The sequence below is a fragment of the Gallinula chloropus genome, assembly GCF_964237585.1.
Source record: "Gallinula chloropus genome assembly, chromosome: 6".
In the NCBI taxonomy this organism is placed as follows: domain Eukaryota; kingdom Metazoa; phylum Chordata; class Aves; order Gruiformes; family Rallidae; genus Gallinula; species Gallinula chloropus.
In genome coordinates this window covers 1,621,900-1,644,377 of record NC_140091.1, presented here as the reverse complement: position 1 = coordinate 1,644,377, position 22,478 = coordinate 1,621,900, and the positions used below count along the sequence as shown (strand labels likewise).

Genomic DNA, 22,478 nt, shown 5'->3' with positions numbered 1-22,478 from the left:
GCCAGTTATCATTTTATGGGTAAGGGCTTGGTTATGCAACACCCAAATATAAACTGCAACGTGATACAGCTGAAGATGCATCATGTAGTATTCCAGGAGCCCATATCCAGCCACTGCGGGGCTGTTGCCGTAAATGACCATGTGCATCAGCGGTACCAGGAAGGGTATGGCAGTCTGCAAGCAGCCAGGGTTGGAGATTGTTTCGTGCTGATGGTTTTGCAACCCTGATGTCAGTGGGACGTTCACCTCAGCTTCAGGGAAGGAACGTGTCGTGTAGCATCCAGACTTGTGTTTACTCTTTGCTTGAGTCCCTCCGTGACACCAGACATTGCTCAGACAGAGAATCCCCCTGCACTTCATCCTCTGACGCTGCTTTTTCTTCTCCCCCTGCTCTTGTAGGGATCCTCCACCCCCCTGTTTGCATTTGAACTTCACCATCGCTTTCCAGTCCCGTCCTGTTCGCTTTCCAGTCCCGTCCAGTGCCTCGTGCTCTGCAGAAGCAAATCCTGCTGCAGGCAGTGCTGGCGCTGAAGTGTCACAGGACTGTATCACAGTCTCCTATATCAGGCTATAAGGAACACTATAGCATCACAGGACCACATCATAGTGTCCTATATCGTGCTATAAGGAAATTATATCACAGGACCGTATCATAGTGTCCTATATTGTGCTATAAGGAACACTATAGCATCACAGGACCATATTGTAGTGCCCTATATCATGTTCTAAGGAACATTATGTCACAGGACCATATTGTAGTGCCCTATATCGTGCTGTAAGGAACACTATAGCATCACAGGACCATATTGTAGTGCCCTATATCATGTTCTAAGGAACATTATGTCACAGGACCATATTGTAGTGACCTATATCGTGCTATAAGGAACACTATAGCGTCACGGGACCGTATCATAGTGTCCTATATCATGCTATAAGGAACACCATAACATCACAGGACCATATCATAGTCACCTATATCGTGCTATAAGGAACACCATGACATCACAGGACCATATCATAGTCACCTATATCGTGCTATAGGGAACACCATAACATCACAGGACCATATCCTAGTCGCCTATATCGTGCTATAAGGAACACCATAACATCACAGGACCATATCCTAGTCACCTATATCGTGCTATAAGGACCGCAGCACCAGCTCTGCCACCTGCCAGGACCAGTGCTGCGGGACCAGCAAGCAGGGTGGAACGTGGCCCAGGAGGGAGGAGCTGCTGCTTCTCGCAGGGTGTGTGATGGGCTCTGCTATAAACTCTCTATTCCCTTGTCAGTCCCAAAATATCAGGTTATTTTTGTAGCGGCCACGTGTGATTAATACAGTATACAGCCATGAATATTAACTGCTGAGGACGTTAGACAAGCTGTGTTAGTCCCTTTTAAGTTCATTCCCATACCAAGTTACTACAGCTGTGAAAGAGCAACTCCTCCTTTAACTCTGACTTACTTCTGGGTAGCTGTGGGTCTCAGCGTTTCACCAGGGGCCATGAGAGCAGAGTTTAACTTCACACGCTGGTTTGTGAAAACACCCTGTGCAAATTTAGTCCTGTCTATGGAATTGTAGCCAGTGCTTTCCCAATTTATTTATAAACTGAGTTAACAAGCAGGGAGTTAGCAGGGCTGGCTTGGTACAAACTGGGGCTCCCAGGTTGGTTGGGCTCGGACTGGGTCACTTAGGAAGTGGCTTAGGAGGCAGTTAGTTGCTAAGAAGGGTTGAGCTCGGGCTGTCTGTCCTGCTTGAGAGAAGGAAGGGTCTTTTCTTCTACTTGGCTGTGTAATTTCTTGAAACTCATATGGATGTGGTATCTGTGACGTACTTGCTGGCTGAGCAAATGGAGCTGAAGCTCACCAGTGGGTTCAGAAATGACAGCGGAAGGGGAGTGGGGAGGGTGGGGAAGCCAAAAGACACGCAGGCACCTGGAGGCAGCCACACCATCCACACCTCCTTTCTCACAAGGCTCATTTCTTTAAGAAAAACGAGTGAAAAAATATTGAGATTAGTCAAAACTGAGAATCACTGAGGAATTCGAGGAGAGCTGCCCAAGGCAGTGCGGGTGAGGCCTCTGTCCCTGGGTCTGAGGCCCCAGCTGGAGCTGAGGGCAGGCCAGTGGCAGAGAAAGCAAGCTCTGCCAGACAGGGAGCAGGGCTTTTCTGTGGAAATGCTCCTCTTCCAGACAGGCACTGAGCAGGTTTGGAACAGCAGCAGATCTCATGTGTTTCCCCTTTAAAATGCTGCTTAACAAGAGCTGTTTGCTGGCACTGGACTGGAGCTTTGCCACTGAAATGACAGGAGCTCTTTTAAGTGGCAGTTGTCAGAACACCTGCATTTCATGCAAACCTAGAATCCCTGGCTGGTTTGGGCTTGAAGGGGTCTCAGAGTCAGCCCCCACCCCAGCTCAGGGTGCCCCAAGCCCCATCCAACCCAGCCTTGAGCCCTGCCGGGGTCCCGGGGCAGCCCCAGCTCCTCTGGGCACCCTGTGCCAGGGCCTCCCCCCTCCCCAGGAAGGATTTCTGCCCCCCAGCCCCTCTCCATCCCCCTCCTGCAGCTGAAGGCTGTTCCCCTGGGCCTGGCCCTCCCTGCCCTGGGCACCAGCCCCTCTCCAGCTCTCCTGGAGCCCCTCAAGGGATGGGAAGGGGCTCAGAGCTCTCCCCAGCAGCAGCTTCTCCTCTCCAGGCTGAGCCAGCCCAGCTCTCCCAGCCTGGCTCCAGAGCAGAGGGGCTCCAGCCCTCCCACCATCTCCATGGCTTCCTGTGGACTCAAGGTGCCTGTAGGAAGCTGGGGAAGAACTGTTCCTGAGGGCATGGAGCAACAGGGGGAAGGGTGATGGTTTTAAACTTGAAAAGGGGAGATTTAGGTTGGGTGTTAGGAAAAAGTTCTTCCCTCTGAGGGTGGTGGATCTCTGGCCCAGGGTGCCCAGAGAGGTGGTGGAGGCCCCATCCCTGGAGACATCCAAGGTCAGGGTGGATGGGGCTCTGAGTGACCTGCTCTAGTGAAGATGTCCCTGTCACTGCAGGGGTGGCACTAGATGGCCTCTAAAGGTCCCTTCCAACCTTACACATTCTGTGATTCTCTGACTCCAGCAGCTCCTTGGCCTCTTGTCCTGGGGATCCCCGAGCTGGACACAGCACTGTGGGGGATCACATGAGACCAGAGGGTCAGTGTCCCCTCCCTTGACCTGCTGGTCACGTTGCTTTGGGTGCAGCCCAGGACACGGGTGGCTTTCTGGGCTGTGAGTACACAGCTCTCCTCTCCCCCAAGTCCTTCTCCTCAGGACTTTGAGGTCAAGTAATTTACCCAGTGACGTAGCTGATAGAGAACACGCTCCTTAGAAAGGCAAATCCACCCAAGCTCTGTGTGCTTTGGCCATTTCCACCTGCTTTTTGATGTGTGTATCACACAAGCAGGCAGGACCGAGATCACTGGCTGTGTTTGGAGCTCCCTGAGCATGGAAAGAACATTAACCCTCAGTGCCACGACTCTCCAGATTTACTGAACCTTCAAACCAGGCCTGTGCCAAGCGCTGAATGAGTCTCCAGCAGCGTTTGTTTTCTGCCCTGTAGCTTCACAAGCGCTGAATGTATGGTCTGTGTGCAGCACCTCTCAGTGCTCAGGGCTCTGTGGGTAGGGTGGATGAGGAGGAGGACCTACCCCTGCCAAGGCAGGTACCAGCACGAGGTGGAACACCCAGGGAACACCCCGTGTGCAGGCCCAGGGAGCGCTGGATGGGGAGGGCAGTGGAATACACACGTGTGGGGCATGGGTGGACACGATGTATGTGCTACACAGCGGATGCTTCCAGGTGGGTAGTGTATATCACAGCGATCCTGGGCTCTGATGTCACTCTTACCTGCTCGGCCAGTGCCATTAGAAATGCTGAATCCATTAATTTTGGCAGATTTATGGGGTAAGCATATGTCACTGGTATTATGAGAAGCAGTTACATTCATGGGGAGATTTTATGATTCACTGTATCCGCTTATGTCAACCTTCACTTCTGTGCTGAGAGCTGCTCACCTTGTGCTGCTGCCAGGGGCCAGGACCAGAGCTCGGTGGGAGCAGAGAGCCGGAGCTGGTGGGGCTGGGGAGGGGGGCTGGCAAGGCTGGGATGTGGGGTCTGCTGGGCAGCACGGGCACAGGGTGCTGGGCTTGATGGTCAAGGCTGGCAGGGAACAGGGCCAGCAGAGCTGAGCTGGGGAGCCAGGGCCAACAGGGAGCAGGGCAGGTGGGGTTGGGGAGCAGGGGTGGGTGGGGAACAGGGCAGATGGGGGTGGGGAACAGGGGCGGGTGGGGAGCAGGACCAGGCAGGATGGGGAGCAGGGGGGCTGTTGGCCCAGGGGAGCAGAGCTGTTGGTGCTGGGGAGCAGAGGCTGGTGGGGAGCAGGACCAGGCAGGATGGGGAGCAGAGACTGGCCAGGAGCGGGGCTGTTGGCGCTGGGGAGCAGGGCTGTTGGCTCAGGGGAGCGGGGCTGTTGGCTCAGGGGAGCGGGGCTGTTGGCTCAGGGGAGCGGGGCTGTTGGCTCAGGGGAGCGGGGCTGTTGGCACAGGGGAGCGGGGCTGTTGGCACAGGGGAGCGGGGCTGTTGGCTCAGGGGAGCGGGGCTGTTGGCTCAGGGGAGCGGGGCTGTTGGCACAGGGGAGAGGGGCTGTTGGCTCAGGGGAGAGGGGCTGTTGGCTCAGGGGAGCAGGCCGGGGCAGCGGGCTCCGTCAGGGCTCCGGGGCCCGGCCTCCCGGGGAGCGGGGCTGGCGCAGGACCAGCATCCCGGGCGCTGGCAGCGGCGGGGGCGGCCCGAGCCCCCGCAGCAGCCGGGGGAAGGGGGTGGGGAGAAGAGAAGAGGGGAGGGGGGGGCGGCGTGGGCGGCGCTCCCGGAGCCGCGTCCCGGCCCGGCCCTGCCCGGGGGGCGCCCGGTTCCCCGTCCCGCGGGGGCGGGGCCGGGGCGGGCCGGGGCCGGGGCTGTGCCGGGTGCCAGCGGGCGGGCGGGGATTTGCTCGCCGGCGGCGAAGGGAGCGCAGCGGCGGCCGCATGATGAGGGAGCGGTGCGGCACCTCCGGCGGCGCTGGCGGCGGCTCGGGCGGCCCCGCCATGGAGAGGCTGCAGCCGCGCCAGCCCGACTACATGTCCGTCTGCCTCTTCGCAGAGGAGCCCTACCAGAAGCTGGCGATGGAGACGCTGGAGGAGCTCGACTGGTGCCTGGATCAGCTGGAGACCATCCAGACCTACCGCTCCGTCAGCGAGATGGCATCCAACAAGGTGAGCGGGGCGGCGGGGGGTGATGATGCGGAGAGGGATGCGGGGCGGGATGCGGGGCTGGGGGGGGGGGATGCGGGGCTGGGGGGTGATGCGGGGCTGAGGGGATGCGGGGCGGCAAGGCAGCGTGATGTCCCGACCGTCTGAGCTTCTCTACGGGAGGAGCAACTCCAAGTTCCTGCCGGGGAAGGAGGTGCGGGGTTTCTCCCGCAGAGACACGGCCGGGAAAAGACTCGGTGGCGAGGGGGGACGGCGTGGGGAGAGCGATCCTTTACCGGCAGGCTCCTTTCTGAGAAGTTAAAGAGGTTTCAGTTAGCGCCGGGCCCTTCGGAACCGATCGTACCCCGAAACGCTCGGAAAACGCCGGCGCTTAACAAATTATCACTTCAAAAGTCAATTAGGTTCGTTGTTGTCTGCCAGGAATCGTGGCAAAGTCTAACCGTTGCGGTAGTAGGGTGTTTTATTGCTGCTTTGTCTCTCGGTAAGCGTTTCATTTTGGGTTTCCTGTGGTGGGGCTGGCTCGGCACCGCCTGCCCGCCCGTGCTGGGCTGGGGTTCGGCTCGGGGGGTCCTGCCCGGCGCTGCCCGGGGTTTTGGGGGTGATGCGCCCCGAGCCGGGGGGGGAATTTGGTGCTTTTCCGCGAGGAGTGAAGTGGTAAAACAAAGTAAGAGAAGTACCTTGTGCTGAAAGTCAGAGGCGCGGGAGGGAGAGCAGGGAGTCCCTGCAGAGACCTTTGGCAGGCGGTGTTCCTGCACCCCCTCCCCGGCCCGGAGCCGGCTCCCCAAGCTCCCTCTGGCTGAGCCAAAGCACCGGCTGAGTTCAGCGTCTCCCCGAGTTCAGCGTCTCCCCGAGTTCAGCGTCTCCCCGAGTCGCACCTTCATTTGCCGGCACTGGAGGGATGGAGGGAGGGATGGAGGGAGGGATGGATGGATGGATGGATGGATGGATGGCGCTCCCTGCCCCGGGGCCGGAGCCACCTCCCCGCTCTGATCCCAGCCGCTGCCCGGGGCAGCGCTTGGCTGCCAGCGGAGCCTTCACACCTCCGGGACAGGCTGGCTGCTCCCCATCCCCGTGCCTTGGCTTTGTTTTCCAGGCTCAGTCTTTGCACCCAGGCTTTCATGCCGTGTTTCCAGCCAGTGGAGCAGGACCCACAATAAGCTCACCCCTCATCTTTGGGATGGGGACTGTGTCTGCTGCATCCATGCCTTAGCCCAGTTGAGTTGTACTGCACCAACCCAACCTTAACGCCTTTTTTTCCCCCCTCCCCTCATTGTAAATCAATGGAATCAGAAATGCTGAATCCTAAACTGATTTTATGGGAAAAGTTGAGCAAAGAAATCCCTTGTTATTCCAGCTTCCTCCTGTGCTAGTGATTGCCACGACGTGCAGGGTCAGAGGAAGCAATAAAAGTTTTATAGACCCAGCTTTCCAGAAAGGGTTGTTGTTTGGTGTTGACTTTTTGTGGAGTTTGTGTTAAAGGAAGCCAGGGTGAAAGTGGAGAAAGGTTTAGGCTGCAGGGAAGGCTGCACCTCTGGGGTGGACACTGGTGCCCTTCACTGGGGGGTTGGACCCGATGATCTCTCAAGGTCCCTTCCAACCCCTGTGATTCTATGATTTTGAGATGGATTTTTTTATCCCTGAGTGCCAAATCTGGACCTATAAAGGCAAAAAACTTAAAGTCACTTATTTCAGTAGGTTGTGGGTTGCATCTGACGAAGGGGATGGACCTGATGATCTCTCAAGGTCCCTTCCAGCCCCTGTGCTTCTGTGATTCAGTGATCTTTCTGTGTGCAAATGGCTCACAGCTGGCTCCAGCCAAAGGTTCCCGAAACTTTGTTCTTTCATAACCGCTTTCTGAAAGGGTGACATTTTTTTGGTCAACTTCCAGTATCGTTTTCAGCTGTGAAAGAAAAGCCTAAAATGGCCTCACACCTCACTTTCCTTTCCCCATCAGCAGCGAGAAAGGACACAAATTGGTTTGGGGGGGGGGGGTTGTGGTTTTGGGGTTCTGGTGCAGAGAAGCTGCTGGGTTGGAACCAGGAGAAGGCTGCAATGGGTCCTTAATTCGCAGAATCACCAGGTTGGAAAAGACCTTTAAAGATCATCAAGTCCAACCATTGCCATCCTAAGCTAAACCAGCTCCCTGAGCACCTCATCTCCCCTCTGTTAAACACCCCCAGGGCTGGGGACTCAGCCCCCTCCCTGGGCAGCCTGTGCCACAGCCCCACAACTCTGCCAGGGAAGAACTTTGCCCTCCCAGCTGAGCTGACCCTGCCCTGGGGCAGCTTGAGCCCATTGCCCCTTGGCCCATCTCCTGTCCCCTGGCTGCAGAGACCATCGCCCACCTCTCTGCACCCTCCTGGCAGGGCAGGGGAGGTGGGGAGAAGGTCTCCCCTCAGCCTCCTCTTCCCCAGGCTCAACACCCCCAGCTCCCTCAGCTGCTCCTCAGAGGATTTGCCCTCCAGCCCCTTCCCCAGCCTGGCTGCCCTTCTCTGCACTCGCTCCAGGACCTCCCTGTCCTTCTGATGGTGAGGAGCCCAGAGCTGGACCCAGCACTCCAGGTGCAGCCTCATGTGGTCAGGTTTGTCCCTTCTCCACGTATCCCCCTCAGCTGCCTGCTTGGGGGGGGAAGAAGGGGGGGGCAAAGGCATTTAAATTTGTCACCCAGTAAATAGCAAAACAAGTCAGATGTGTTGAAAACAGGATGCTGGGGCTCCACGTTAGGGAAAGAAGAACGGAAAGAGAAACGGCGCAGATAGGAAGAAAGCAAAGGGTCCCACAAGCTCCCCAGCCCCGCAGCAGCACAAACACTGACCTATCTTCCTGACCTCAGCTCTCGCCGAGTTCCTGGCCCCGCGCCACCCAAGCCAAACTACGTCATTTGAGACTGATAGTAGGCATGGCACAGCTGTTGCAAGTGTGACTCGAATTTCCTGTCTCCTTCCTGACAGACGTAGGTTTAGAAAATCCAGCGTTGCAACAACAGGCAGGCGGGGAGAGGGGAGGACCCGGGGATACGTGTGCGAGGGGCGATTCTCAGAAGTCCTGCACCAAAGAGCCATCGCTGGGCTTGGGGGGGGGGGGGAAACTCCACACATCCTGGCTTCAAGCTGAGGGGGTTTGGAAAGCATGAGTTAAAATGTGTGTGTGTGCTGCTTCTAAGCTGTGAGTTAATTACAGGAGAAGTGAGGAAATGAGCAGCTAATCTTGCTGTGAGCTAACGAGCCTGATTGCCCTGACATCAGCGGGAGCCAGGGGAGCGCTGCCGCTTGCACAGTGGGACCCTGTGAGGGGGGTTCTGACACCAAACTGGCAGAGAGGAGAACTCTGTTTCCTGGGTGTGTTGTTGGGTGAGTCCTGACGCATTACCAGAGCGGTGCCAGATCCACAAACTGGCCCGAGTCCCTTGCAGCTCCAGCTGCAGGCTCCTGCTAGAGAACAACTGGTGCCCTTAGCTTTCTAAATTATGGAATGTCCCACCTGGAAGTCTAACTGGTCATGGGCAGCACAACCAGTGTGAAGGGGATTTACTTCCCCAACGTCACACTCACATTTTGCTGTGAGCAGAGGGTGGCCCTGTAGCTTTGCAATGGAGCAGCATTACCTGTGAAGTTCTGCAGGCACTCAGGGTGCTGCCTTTGGAAGCAGACCATGTATATTTACATCATTATAGCATATATGTTCTTATTTTCCTGCATTCCTCACCAGCTTCCAGCTTGGGCAGCTGCTGTGTCTGAGAATGCTTTGTGAGTTGTGGTCCTGCTGATAAAGAGGGGGTATTTTCTCTCTTGGTAGCCACCCCATAATGTCACACTTGGCGTTAGGCAGCTGCCTGCAACCTCACTTGTCCTGCAGATGGAAGGACAGGAGTCCCTCTGCTCTATTACCTAACACAGCATCGGGCATCCAGGTGTGGACGTGCTCAGTGCATCCCCTGAATCATAGGAAGGAGCAAGTGCTTCCCCCAGATGAGATGCTGCTCTTGTCAACTCCCAAGTTTTTAGAGGGCTGTAGTACCATAGGAAGGAGGGATGGAGAGAATGGGTTGTTTCTCAAGAGCTCCCTGCCTGCCCCTGAAGGGTGCAGTCTGGATTTATCTCAGAGGCAGCTAAGCAGCAACTTTCTGTCTCCTTCAATTAGCCCAGGCTTATTTTAGAGCTTTCAGCAGTCCATCGAGTGAGTAAATGGGCAGGTAACACAGTTTGCAGTCTGTGGGGAGCTTCTCATTTTGAGTAGACAGAGGGGGTGTCACCAGGGTGCCTGCACCCTGCTCTTTCACAACCCACTTCCATCCCCGCACAGTTCCCTGGGTGCCCCTTTCCCTGCCAGCACTGCCCTGCTTGTGCAGCTCCAAACACCCTGGAGTAAACCCTTCAACTCCCTTACTTCAGCTCTGACAGCTGACTTCTCCCTCCCTCCCCAGCCCTGAATAACCCTGCAACTCAAATCCTGCCGCTCAGAGCCCTTCTCAGCCAGCAGCTCAGGGCAGCCGCGCGACGGGGGCTCCGTGCTCCCCTCCGGGTCACTGGGGAGCCAGAACCCCCTAAGATAAACAGACCTGATTTCGTTTGCTTGTGTTTCAAAGGGCATTTCAGTCAGAAGAAAGAGGAGCAAGGCCGCACCTAGCTTTCAGCAGACAGCGCTAAATAAACACATGGGCACTAATGTAAACTCCCCAGGTCGGTGGTGGAGGGCGAGCGCGGCACAGGGCCAGCGCCGCCGGCGTATGTGCCGGGCTGCACAGCCCCTACGCTCGCCTGTCTTCTGCCCATCCCTCAGCCCCCCACCCCCAGCCCCGTGTCATCCTCCTCGTACGTGATGTTTCCCTTAAGCGGTGCCACGCTGTTTAGTCTTTCTCTTGCCGTTGCCTGCGACTTCCTTTGTTTAATACGCTCCAAACCAGCCCAGTGTCGCACAAAGAGAGGCTTGTTGGCTTGTGCAGCAGCCAGAGAAACAAAGAGGCTTCCACGTCTCCTGTTTTTACAAGCCGGGGGGATGAATCACTGGGCTCCGCACGCGGTTCCCCCGCCGCGCGCCGGTATTCCCCTCGCCCCGGGGACTCGCCTTACGGAAACGGGGAGCCAGCCCTGACCCAGCGTGCCTGACAGAGCCCTGCTGCTGGTCCCAGCAGCCCCTGGCATTGCTCCGCAGTGGTCCCCGCAGAGCCTGAACACGCCGTGTTGGCCCCGCCGCGTGGGTTTGGCGTCCGCGCGCTCGGTGGTGGTTAACCGTTCCGTAGGCGCGGAGCTGCTGCCTGCAGAGCAGGACCCCGCACCCTCTGTCTGCTCCCTGAGAACCGCGGTAGGAGCTCTTTCTAGCTGAGAATATCCCCTCCCTTCTTCTCTCTGCTCGGGTGGCTTTTGGGGTTTTGGTGAAGGATGTCCTTCCTCCTGCTCGGTTCTTAAGGCAGAGCTGCGCGCGATGCAGGGGGCAGGGTTCTTAACAGAGGTGCTTGGGAGGGATCAACATAAGGCTCCAGTGAAGCCTGATGGGCGAGGAAGAACCAGCTCCAGATGGGTGGCTTTGCCCTCAAAGCTCCTCAAGGATGTTCAAGGCGTGGGGAGCTGGGTTTGCGTCGAGTCCTGAATACCGGTTCTCACCACTATCTTAAACAGCCCCTCAGGGTCGCTGTCCCTGTATCCATCCTGCTCCTCCCTCGCTCTTCGGCCTCTAAACGAAATCTTTCTGGTGATACCGAGTACGTCATAAATGAGGTGGAATGGTGGGGCCATACAGGGCCTTATCTAATGATTCAGTGTCTTGGTCTTGCGAGCCCCTCTGGGCTGTCAGTTTCCAGAGCTCTTAGTTAAAATACTAGTTAATTAGATCTCTTAGTTAAAATGTTTTTCATCTAAAAATATGAAACATGAGAAAGCTGCACTGCTGTCTGGGAGGAGTGTGGGTGCCACACTGGGAGCCAGTGCTGGGGATACCCTCCTAAAGCAGAGAGACTCTGAGCACCAGATGCTTTTCCAACATCTGGGAATGTTGTGGTCAAAGGGTGGGAAAAGCCCACGCGAGGGAGATCCCACAGCCCCACACCGTGCGTGCTGCTGGTGCACATCCCGACAGCCACAGCAGAGGTGAAGGCTTTGGGGCTTGAATTTTGGTTCAGATCCATTTTCCTAGAGACTTTCTGGGGAGCGTGACGCTGCTCAGGACCTTCGAGCCCGTCCTTGAAGTGCTTCTGCTTCCACTTGGAAGTGATGGGTTGCAAAGCGCTGCATTCTCAGACTTTTACGTTATAAGACATCAGGGTGGGGCTTGAATAAATAATAGCTCAAAGGCAGGTTCAAAATGAATCACGATTCGAGGGCAGGACCAGCCAGTGACTAACTGTTCAGAGCAGTTGCTTCTCTGGAAGTGAAGTGAGGATACAGGAGGCGCGTGACATCCCGCAGGAGAAGCAGAGCTTAAGGATGAGGGTGAGCTGTGAAGGATTTCAGGGATGCACCTCCCCTATGGAGAGAGGCTGAGGGAGCTGGGCTGGGTCAGCCTGGAGAAGAGAAGGCTGTGGGGGGACCTCACTGCAGCCTCCCCGTCCCTGAAGGGACCCCAGGAACAGGAGGGGAATCAGCTTGTTAAAGGGCAGAGACTGGCAGGACAAGGGGCTGGAGTGAAGCTGGAGGAGGGAAGGGGGAGAGGAGAGATTAGGGGGAAGTTGTTTGCAGAGAGAGTGGTGAGGGGCTGGAAGGGGCTGCCCAGAGAGGGGGTGGGTGCCCCATCCCTGGGGGTGTCCAAGGCCAGGTTGGCTGGGGCCCTGGGCAACCTTGTGTAGCTCCAGGCCTGGAGGTTGGTGTCCCTGCCTGTGGCAGGGGGTTGGAGCTCTGTGATCCTTGGGCTCCCTTCCAACCCAGACCATTCTATGATCCTATGGTAAGGTAGGGTTTAATCCTTGGAGCAGTCCTCCTCCTCACCCCAATTTCCAGTTCCTGAAGCGTGGCTCCAAACTCCCTGCATTCTGCCCCATCACAGAGCAACTGGTTTCAGTGGGGGAATCAAAATGCTTCCACTAAGTGAAACTGACTGGAGAGATGTTGTGTTACCACAGCCAGAGCATGTTGTGGAGATGTGTTGGTTGGAAGGCTCATCCCCCAGAGCTCTTGGAGGGAGAGATTCCCCTGATTACAGCCTTTCCTCTGGCTTTAAAGCAAACAAACAAGAAGGGCCTCACCTTTCTGCTGGCTTAGCACAGCTGGGCTAAACGCTGTGTAAAAAATTCCTCTGCAAATCATTTGCCTATCTCTGGGCAAGAAGAGATATTTTTTTTAATTAAAACATATTTACATTAATTAGTGCCTTCCTTATGGTTTTGCTGCTTGCATTAGGCTCATTTTCATTTTGGCAGGGCTAATTGCCCTGGGTGTTTTTGAGGGGATGCTGTATCATGGAGCTCTCCCTGGGATGTACCGTTTCTCCTGTGTTTTCCAAAGCAAACCCCCTCCTGTCAATTAAAAGTTGCTGTTTTTTTCTCATTGTGGGCATCTTCAGAAAGTCATCTCAGGGCAGAAAGCTATTTAAATTTCCCAAAGCCTGTTCTCCTACTCAGGTAAAACCCCAGCTGGATTTGCCTAAATGATGACTGCAGAGCCTTGACTCAAATTTAAATTAAATTAAAATTGCTGCTTGGTACGATTAACAAAATCCCTTGTTTAATTGCTGGTGCTCTCGTTAAGTGACACATGCTCTTCCCTCTTGGTTTTTTGGAGGTTGGTTTTTTTTTTTCCTCCTGAAGATTGAGAATATAATCTGACCTCCTGAGGCCCCAGCTGGAGTCCTGTGTCCAGAGCTGGGGCCCCAGGACAAGGAAGATGTGGGACTGGTGGAGAGGGGTCAGAGGAGCCACGGAGATGATCAGGGGGCTGGAGCAGCTCCCCTAGGGAGAGAGGCTGAGGGAGCTGGGCTGGGTCAGCCTGGAGAAGAGAAGGCTGTGGGGAGACCTCACTGCAGCCTCCCAGTCCCTGAAGGGACCCCAGGAACAGGAGGGGAATCAGCTTGTTAAAGGGCAGAGACTGGCAGGACAAGGGGGCTGGAGTGAAGCTGGAGGAGGGAAGGGGGAGAGGAGAGACTGGGGGGAAGTTGTTTGCAGAGAAAGTGGTGAGGGGCTGGAAGGGGCTGCCCAGAGAGGGGGTGGGTGCCCCATCCCTGGGGGTGTTCAAGGCCAGGTTGGCTGGGGCCCTGGGCAACCTTGTGTAGCTCCAGGGCTGGAGGTTGGTGTCCCTGCCTGTGGCAGGGGGTTGGAGCTCTGTGACCCTTGGGGTCCCTCCCAACCCAGCCCAGGCTGGGATTCTGTGATATTTCATGTGAGTGTCCAGCATCTCCTTGAAGTTCACCCCAGAGCCACACTGGAGCAGGGATGCATCCTCTGCCTGCCCTGGCAGGGCTGAGCAGCTGAGGATGCTCTCTGGTTTGTGGGCTCTCTTTCCACAGTCCTTTGGCTTCCTTTGCCACTGGAGCTGCATCGCTGTGGTTTGCACGGGGGTGACTGACAGCAGATTTTGGTCTGAGATCTGCAGCCTGCTGGGGCACTATCTGCTCCCGAGGCCGCAGATGTTGTCAGCTGCATCAGGTCTTTTCTTTAATCAACTTTATGTCAACAAACAAGCTGCTGTAGGTTTTCATTTCGCTGTTGCTTCCTAGCCTTCAGCTCGGGCTGGTGCTCATCATCCCTTCTCCCTCATTTTCCCTTTGCTGGTAACATGACAAACACTTTTCCACCTGGTAAAACTCTATAAAAATGATCTTTTTTTTTTGCAGAATGAGCATCTTTGCTTGTTTCTGGTTTGATTGACTCACCTCTGGTTTTGGTGAGGCATGAAACTGGTGTGAGTGCTCACCAGGCTGCGCTCTGCTGCTCTGGAGCAGGCGGTACTCATCTCAGGAGTCACCTCCTGGCCACAGCATGCCATTTCTGTGTCCCTTCCTCCTATTTGGGTTATAAAATGCACCTTTTGATGCTGTAAGGAGAGCCCAGAGTCTGGGGGATCGGTGCTGATCCTTGCTGGGTGTGGTTTGGTGCTTACTGGTGAGGATGGCTGTACAAAACAGGGTAAGCCAATGTGTAGGCTCCAGATAAAGTTGTACATATTGACTGGCTAGAAGAAACCTGTCCTTAAATACAGGAAGAGAGTTTGGGATGAAGCAGAAACCAACCTGAGCCTCCACCAAAGGAGCCCAGAGCTTCAGCTCCAGCTGCAGCCTGGGCCATCCCGTGCTGCCGGGGCTTTTCTGCCCGCGGGGACGCACGACGGGTGCGTCCTCATGCCACACAGCAGGACATCCTGAGCTCTCTCAGGCCCCCTGGTGCTCCACATCAATTCAGACAGATGCCAGTCTAAACCAAGGGCAGTGGGGCTCCAGGGGCAGTGGGGATCCAAGGGCAGTGGTGCTCCAGGGGCAGTGAGGCTCCGAGGGCGGTTGGGCTCCAGAGGCAGTGGGGCTCCAGGGGCAGTTGGTTTCCAAGGCCAATGTGGTTCCAAGGGCAGCGAGGCTCCAGGGGCAGTTGGGTTCCAAGGCCAATGTGGTTCCAAGGGCAGTTGGGTTCCAAAGGCAGCGTGGCTCCAAGGGCGGTTGGGCTCCTGGGGCGGTTGGGCTCCAGGGGTGGTTGGGTTCCAAGGCCAATGTGGTTCCGAGGGCAGTGGGGCTCCAGGGGCGGTTGGGCTCCAGGGGCAATTGGGCTCCAGGGGCGGTTGGGCTCCAGGGACAGTTGGGCTCCAGGAGCAGTTGGGCTCCAGGAGCAGTTGGACTCCAGGGGCAGTTGGGCTCCAGGAAAAGTTGGGCTCCAAGGGCAGTGGTATTGGATGCACCAGGGCTTGAACTGGTCGGCGATAGGTGCCGCAGGACTGTCCCGACGCGGGAGGCGGGACAGATCAGTGGCTGCAGGGTATGGCAGGCTTGTTCCCCGCCTGCCAGCGAACACTCAGGCAGGCACACCTCACAAACACATGACACACTCGTTTTCAGGAAGGCAAAGGGGGTGGTTTCTCCATGACCTTCCCAATTCCCCAGCATCGGGTGGAGCTGGGGGGGGGTTTCTTCTGCCCCACCAGTTCCCAGCAAGTGAGTAACATGCCCTGGGCCTGCTTTTAAATAAGGAAATTCAGTCTCATTTCTAAGCAGCACTAATTCACAGTGCTTTCCTTGGGCAGGAGCCTATAGGGAGTTCTTCCTTTCCGGCATTTTAATGCAATTTGCATATTTTGAGTCTCATTTGGCTGGAAATGAGCTGGAAATGGACTGGTGATAACCCTCCCTGCTGAAGGGTTCCACTTCATCACTTTTCAAGCCCCGCGTTGTTGCGTAAACACGTCCCACCCAAGGGAGGTTCTGCTGCCTTCAGGAGCCCCAAACTTCACGGGGAGCATCTGAATATTGTTCTGTCTCCATCAGATAGACAGCCCTGCTTTCATGAGCAGCCACATGCTGATTTATGGCAGCGCTCTCTTTATTTATCACCATTTACCTTGTGGAGTTTTAAATTATTCTAATAACGTCAGGCCAACAAGTTGGTCATGATGTTGACTCCTTTAAAGTCTCTCCTTTGAACGTGTCTATAAATCAACCCTCCTTTGATGTGAAATTGGAGATTTCATAACTGCCTGTTTACTTTTGGGCTGGAAAAAAAAATAAAAGCAGCAGCTGAAGGGAAAACAAAACAAAACAAACCCAAAAAACACCCAAACCCCAAAACAAACAGTACTTTGTATCTCATTAAAAAAGAGTTTCTCCTGCATTACAAACTATATTGTTTTAGGAAATAAGAACTAGAAAGTGTTTGGCTCTTTTAATGACTGATAGTTGGCTGGAACTGTTCTGCTTCTCTTTGGGCACTGCAGTCTGGCTGTGAACTCCCTCCTTCAGTCCTGATCTGTGTGACATGGGCTTGTTTTCTTCTTTAAATGTTCCAGTGTGCCTCCCCATCTCCATCTCCCTTCACCAGAGTGCTTGAAAAGGGAGAATCTAAATAAATAATGAAGCGATGAGGGCAGCAGCAAATTGGTTTGACACCATCCTTGCTGCAAGTGCTGTAACGTTGGGAAAGCACAGAGGAATGATCAGGTTTCCACTCCTAGGAATTAAAGGATTTTAACTCTTTTGACTTGGAAACTTTTTAAGAAGCAGCGAAATCACAGGATCACCAGGTGGGGAAAGACTTTGGAGATCCTTGAGTCCAAAGGAAGGAATGAAATCACAGGATCACCAGGTGGGGAAAGACTTTGGAGGTCCTTAAGTCCAAAGGAAGGAATGAAATCACAGGATCACCAGCTGGGGAAGGGCTTTGGAGATCCTTGAGCTCAAAGAAATGCTCTCCAGGATCAGCAGGTTTTCCAAATGCTGTTTGAGGGAGGAAAAAAACCCAACCAGGTGAATGAAGAATTCCCTTCAGAGAGTGCTCATGGCTTGGAAGTGTTCAAGGCCAGGTTGGATGGAGCTCTGGGCACCGTGGGCTAGAGGAGAGTGTCCCTGCCCATGGCAGGGGGTTGGGACTAGATGGGCTTTGAGGTCTCTTCCAGCCCAAGCCAGGCTGGGGTCCTGTTACTTGCTGTTTGGCCTGGTTGCTGTAAACACACATGAGTAATTTCCCTCCTGTGTGTAAATAATTTCCGGCTGGACTCTTGTTCCTGCTCCATCACACAGGCAGGTGAGTGTCAGCTCTTCCCAGCTCCCAGTGCATCCCAATTATTCCCAAGAGAAGAGCTGTTGAAACAAATGGAATTCCTCCAAAGTCTAATTGCACCTCTGGAACTGAAGTGATTTACCTGGACGATTAAGCCGAGGAGGATTCAGCCCAGCTTGTCTCTGCGTGGAAATCAAAGGTGAAGGGAACCCTCATCCCACAAATCCTGTTGCTCCAAGGATTCCTGGGAGCCTTGGAAGAGCCAGGGATGTGGTGCTTGCGTCACAAGGGTGGGTGGCCAGGAGCAGAGTTTATAAACACGTCTACACACTGGAGATCTGCACTGAGATTCCCCCATCAAAGCGTGGGGTGGGACCCCGCTCTCCCCAGGTTCTTGGGGCTGGAGCCCCGCAGCATCTCAGCAGCTCTTTTATCTTCAAATTGCCCTCAGCTCCTGCAAATGACAGAAAGGGGTTTTTTTTAAGCAGCCTCTTTGCATAAGGACTCCTGGCCTCAGGGAACCCCAGCTGGTCTAAATCGACTTCAAAGCATTTCCAGCAGCAGCAAGTATGTCCTCCTGCCTTTCTTCTCCCTGTGAAGCACCAGGAACACCTCTGATGCTGTGCTCCAAAGAGGAGTAGGAGCAGGACTAACCACAGGACTATGGCTGGAGCCAGCATGGGGCTGGAAAGGCCAAGAACTACGTGTGGTTCTCCCCAGCCTCCCCAGGAAAGGAAGGGGGAGCCTTTCCTTCCTTCCATAAAGGACAAGAAAAGTGGGATCTTCCACACCAAAGCACTGGAGAGATCTTCCAAATGTGGCTGGGTGCTGCCCTGGGGTCCAGCCCAAATCACACCCAGTGGCCCTGGAGCCAGCTTGCTCCCAGCCATGCTCAGGCTCCTGAATCTGGCCAATCCTATCATAAATTAGGCCAAATTTTCATTCTCTGCACAAAAATGAAGGTGAGTAAGCTGTGCCTATGGAGTGCTTGGTTAGGATGGGCCAAAGGACCAGCTGCTGAGTGGGTGAAGAAGCTGCCATGCCCTTGGTGCTGATGCCACCACCCTCTGGTGTGCCCACAGAGGTCCCCATGGTCATGTCCTTGCAGAGCCTTGTTTGGGGGCTTGAAGGAGCTGCCATGCCCTTGGTGCCGATGCCACCACCCTCCAGCATGCCCACACAGGTCCCTATGGTCATGTCCTTGCAGAGCCTTGCACTGGGGCCAGCCCTCAGCCCCACACTGCAGCTGGAGAAGTAGAAGCAACCAGTGGAGCTGCTGCTGCTGCTGCAGAGAACGTGAGGAGTCAGGGAGCAGCGTGGAAGCCAAGGAGGGGAACTGTGAGTGAACTTTCCCAACAGTAATCAAGGAAATTACCGCACGACCAGGAAGCTGGAAAGAAACCGTGACTCCCTCTACCAGAGGACACGTGAAAAGAAGGGTCACTGCTGCTAATCAAAGAGTGATTCAATTGCTGGGAGAGTTAATTTGGTTCAGATGACTTCTGCAGTTGCTTCAGAGCGTGCAAGGCAGGAAAACTCCGCACCATGCAATGGCTTTTTCTCACACAACCCTCCAGATGGTTTCAGACCTCTGTGACACGCTGGGAAGATCAGCCACACTGCCATGTGTGTGTGGTGATTGAACATTTCAGCTGGGGCTTCATCCTTCTTGCGTTATCCGTGCTCTTCTCATCAGCTGGATGTGTTAATTGCCTGGTCCTGTGAATTCGGGGTAGAGAGAAGGGAGCCCTAAGCCTGCTTCCTGATTTGATTTTGCATCTTTTTATTTTGCCAGTGGTATCCTGGGCTCCATCAGCAGAGGGGTGGCAGCAGGGACAGGGAGGGGATTGTCCCTCTCTGCTCTCCCCTCCCCAGCTGGAGTCCTGTGTCCAGAGCTGGGGCCCCAGGACAAGGAAGATGTGGGACTGGTGGAGAGGGGTCAGAGGAGCCACGGAGATGATCAGGGGGCTGGAGCAGCTCCCCTAGGGAGAGAGGCTGAGGGAGCTGGGCTAGGTCAGCCTGGAGAAGAGAAGGCTGTGGGGGGACCTCACTGCAGCCTCCCAGTCCCTGAAGGGACCCCAGGAACAGGAGGGGAATCAGCTTGTTAAAGGGCAGAGACTGGCAGGACAAGGGGGCTGGAGTGAAGCTGGAGGAGGGAAGGGGGAGAGGAGATATTGGGGGGAAGTTGTTTGCAGAGAGAGTGGTGAGGGGCTGGAAGGGGCTGCCCAGAGAGGGGGTGGGTGCCCCATCCCTGGGGGTGTCCAAGGTCAGGTTGGCTGGGGCCCTGGGCAACCTTGTGTAGCTCCAGGCCTGGAGGTTGGTGTCCCTGCCTGTGGCAGGGGGTTGGAGCTCTGTGATCCTTGGGGTCCCTTCCAACCCAGACCAGGCTGGGATTCTATGGTCTTTTCAAGGGAAACCCCCCTCGAGCAGGGGTGGGCATCCCCTCCCGTGCGCATCCTCGTGCGCGCACACGTGTGTCCTTACACGTGCCTCAGTTCCCATCTGTACAGCGTGGTTATCAGGGCTTATTTCCTTTGTAAAAGACACTGAGATGATTATTAATTATCAAAATAACAGCACATGTCCAGGCAGTGCTGATAGGTGTTATCATAACCGCCGAGCTGAGGGCCACGCTGCGCCCCCGCGCGAGCCCTTCAAAGCCACGTCGCTTCTGTTTGCCTGACAGCCCAGCAGTTGGTGTTTTCTCCTCCCCAGCTCCCAGCCCTGTTTGCTTTACCCTTCGCTGTGGCATCGATGTAGCCAAGGGATGGGTACAGTAGCGTGTGCAGGACGTCAGCCATCGATCCGTGCCGGGAGGCCGCCACGTGCTTTCTCCTCACCGGAGCATCCGGAAGGGCTCGGGAACAATCCCAAGTACCCACCATGAGCTGTGCTTACCGAGCGTGGTGTCGGTGTGCCTCAGCCCACCGTGACCTCTGCTGCTTTGGAACGGGTGTCGTGTCGTTGGGTACACCCTGTTTGGGTGCCAGCAGCTTTTGGGTGGTGAATGGTGGTCTGTGGGGATAGGACGAGGGGCGATGGGCTCAAGCTGGAGCACAGGGAGTTCCCCCCCAATGTGGGGAAGAACTTCTTCCCAGTGAGGGTGAGGGAGCCCTGGGACAGGCTGCCCAGGGGGTGTGGAGTCTCCTTCTCTGGAGAGATTCCAGCCCTGCCCTGCCCTAGGGACCCTGCTTGGGCAGGGGGTTGGACCCCATGGGCTCTGGAGGTCCCTTCCAGCCCCTGTGATTCTATGGCAATAAGCTGTGCAAAGTGTGGGGGTGTTCTCACAGCACTGCAGGCATCTCGGCTGTGTTTGGCACCCATAATCCTTCCTGCAGTGCTGGGATATTGTTGATGTGCTCATAAAAGGTTGCTGATTAAAAGACTGGAAGAGTGAGCACAATGAAAGCTGTTGGAGGAGATGGAGGGGATGCATTTTGGGTTAGCGATCAGATATGAGCACCCCAAGGTCTTTTACCTGTCCTCACCTCAGCTGCCTGTGGCTCTGGTGACCTTGTGGAGGCCACTTAATCACTTTGCACCCCTGTGAAAAGGCAGCTGCTGCCCTTTGGACTTGATGAAGCCGATGGTGAGGTGAAGTTTTGGGGGTTTTCTCAGCTTGTTCCCCACCATTTGGGGCTCTTTGTCTGAACTGCATAGGATTTGTGACTGTGGAAGACCTGACTGATTCCACGTGACTTCAAAGCTGTTTGTGTGATCATCTGATGATGGTGTTTTCCTGGTAGAGATAAAGGCCTCGATCCAGAGAAGTGCCTCAGCCTGTGCTTCCCTGGAAGGCTGTGGGAGTGCTTCACGTGTCGCTGGCTGGTGCTTGTGAGTGGCAGGAATACGTCACGATGGGCTCAGAGCTCAGCTCTCCTCTCCTCCCACAGGCTTTCTCTTACTTGGTGTTCAATCTTGGTGCTGCTTGTCCTCCATCACTAAGGTTTCTCTTAGGAGTTCCTAAAAGGCTTTTGTCCCTCTTGGTTGGCGTGGAGTTTAGTGGAGATCCTGTGAGCCAAAGCCCCTGCCACCCAGCGCTGTGGGATGCCCTCCTGGGCAGCATCCCACATCCCACCTGTATCCCATGAGACAGTATCTAAACTGGTTGAGTAACCCAGAAAGTGATACCTCACTGCCTGGTGTTCCTGCTGGCAGGGCAAGGCTGCAGGAGAGGACAGCAGAGGGGGTGCTGGTGGAATCCAAGCAGGGACCACCCCACCTCTGATCTGCTCAGGTAGCCACGTGCGAAAAGGGGAGGTGGTATCACCTTCCCACCTCTGCTAAGCATGCATTTCAGCAGAGAAGGAGGTGGGTTCGCTGCTCTGTGGCTGAAAGGCTGGGTGGGATGGTGCTGAGCAGGGCTGGAGCCATGCTTGATGAGTGAGGTGTGATTCTCCTGGTGCTCCACGCTTTCTGTGGCACTCAGTGCTTATCCAGCAGCCTGGGCAAGCAGGGATCCATGAGCTCTGCTCAGGCTCTGCATCTCCCTGCCCATCAGCTCTTGCAGTGGGGCCCAGGGCTGCGACGCAGCACAGCCCTGTGTGTGTCCCCTGTGCCCTGCGTGCCCCGCGGCACAGGAGGAAGCCTCCTGACGTCACACCAAGCGAGGCTGATCACGTTTAATGAAGGCACTTGGGGAAAGGGAATCATTTTAGACTGGAGATCTGATTTTAGGAGCCCTGGGCTGCTGTCATGCAGCCAGCGATCCCCAAGGACCCCCCACGCCAGCGCGAGAGCCGCGTGCCGCCCGCGATTCCTTGTCGTGATGTGGATCGTGTACTGGGTGCAGACTGCTCTTCCCCCGGTTCAAGGCTCTTCCCCATACAGTGACTGCACTTCCAGCTTGAAATCAAAACTAAACTCATGATTAAATCAAGGAATCAGGATTGCCAGCCTGTTCTTGTAAGGAAGGATTTCTCAACTGCAGGCTGACGTAGCAGATTTCAGGTTATTCTTAGCATCCCCTTTACCTGAAAAAAACCCTGGCAGTCTGCAGAGGTACAGTTTGCTCCTTGCTGCATTTTGCCCTTTATATTTTAGGAGAGGGGAAAAAATTACAATCATACTGAAAATGTGAAAAACAGTGCTTTTTCCAACCCCCACACCTGAATGCTCCTTAATAGATGCTCCCAGCGAGCATCTTCTCTCTGGGGTGAAGAGGCTTAAAACAAAGCAGAGGCAGGGAAGAGGCTGCTGCCTACTTTTGAGTTGTTTAAGTATGCAGAGAGCTTCCTCCATTTTAATCTTCCTCCTAAAAAGATGGCTGTGTTACTAAGGCTGGCAACCCCACAGAAACCAGCATCAGGGGTTTTTTCCTCCCTTCCTGTCATCCTGCTCAGCTGAGCAAGGCTAATGTGGAGCGGGGACCCCCCTTCAGCCACCGAAGCAAGCAGGACGATTCATAATTCATCAGTGCTTCCAGCCATCCAGCTGAACACGCTGGGATTAGTTCTCGTTGCTTCGTGCCATCCCCTGATTTCATTCTTCTCTCCTGCGAGCAAATACACCCACGTTCAGCCCTCTGCAAGGATGCTGTGCCAAGCTGGGCTTTGTCTGGGATTAGCAACCACCAGGTTTTGGGGGATCTCTGGCTTT

The 22,478-nt window shown here is 55.2% G+C and overlaps 1 protein-coding gene across 2 annotated transcripts in view; it reads left to right on the top strand.

Annotated features, from left to right (window-relative positions):
* The window catches only part of PDE4B (phosphodiesterase 4B), a gene marked incomplete at its 5' end in the record, with an annotated part of 198,424 nt that overhangs the window by 160,782 nt on the left and 15,164 nt on the right, over nt 1-22,478 (top strand). For both annotated transcript variants that reach the window (XM_084266009.1, XM_084266010.1), the window contains one exon: nt 5,154-5,266. In XM_084266009.1, coding sequence (XP_084122135.1) covers nt 5,154-5,266 — 113 coding nt within the window. The remainder of the gene's footprint in view (nt 1-5,153; nt 5,267-22,478) is intronic.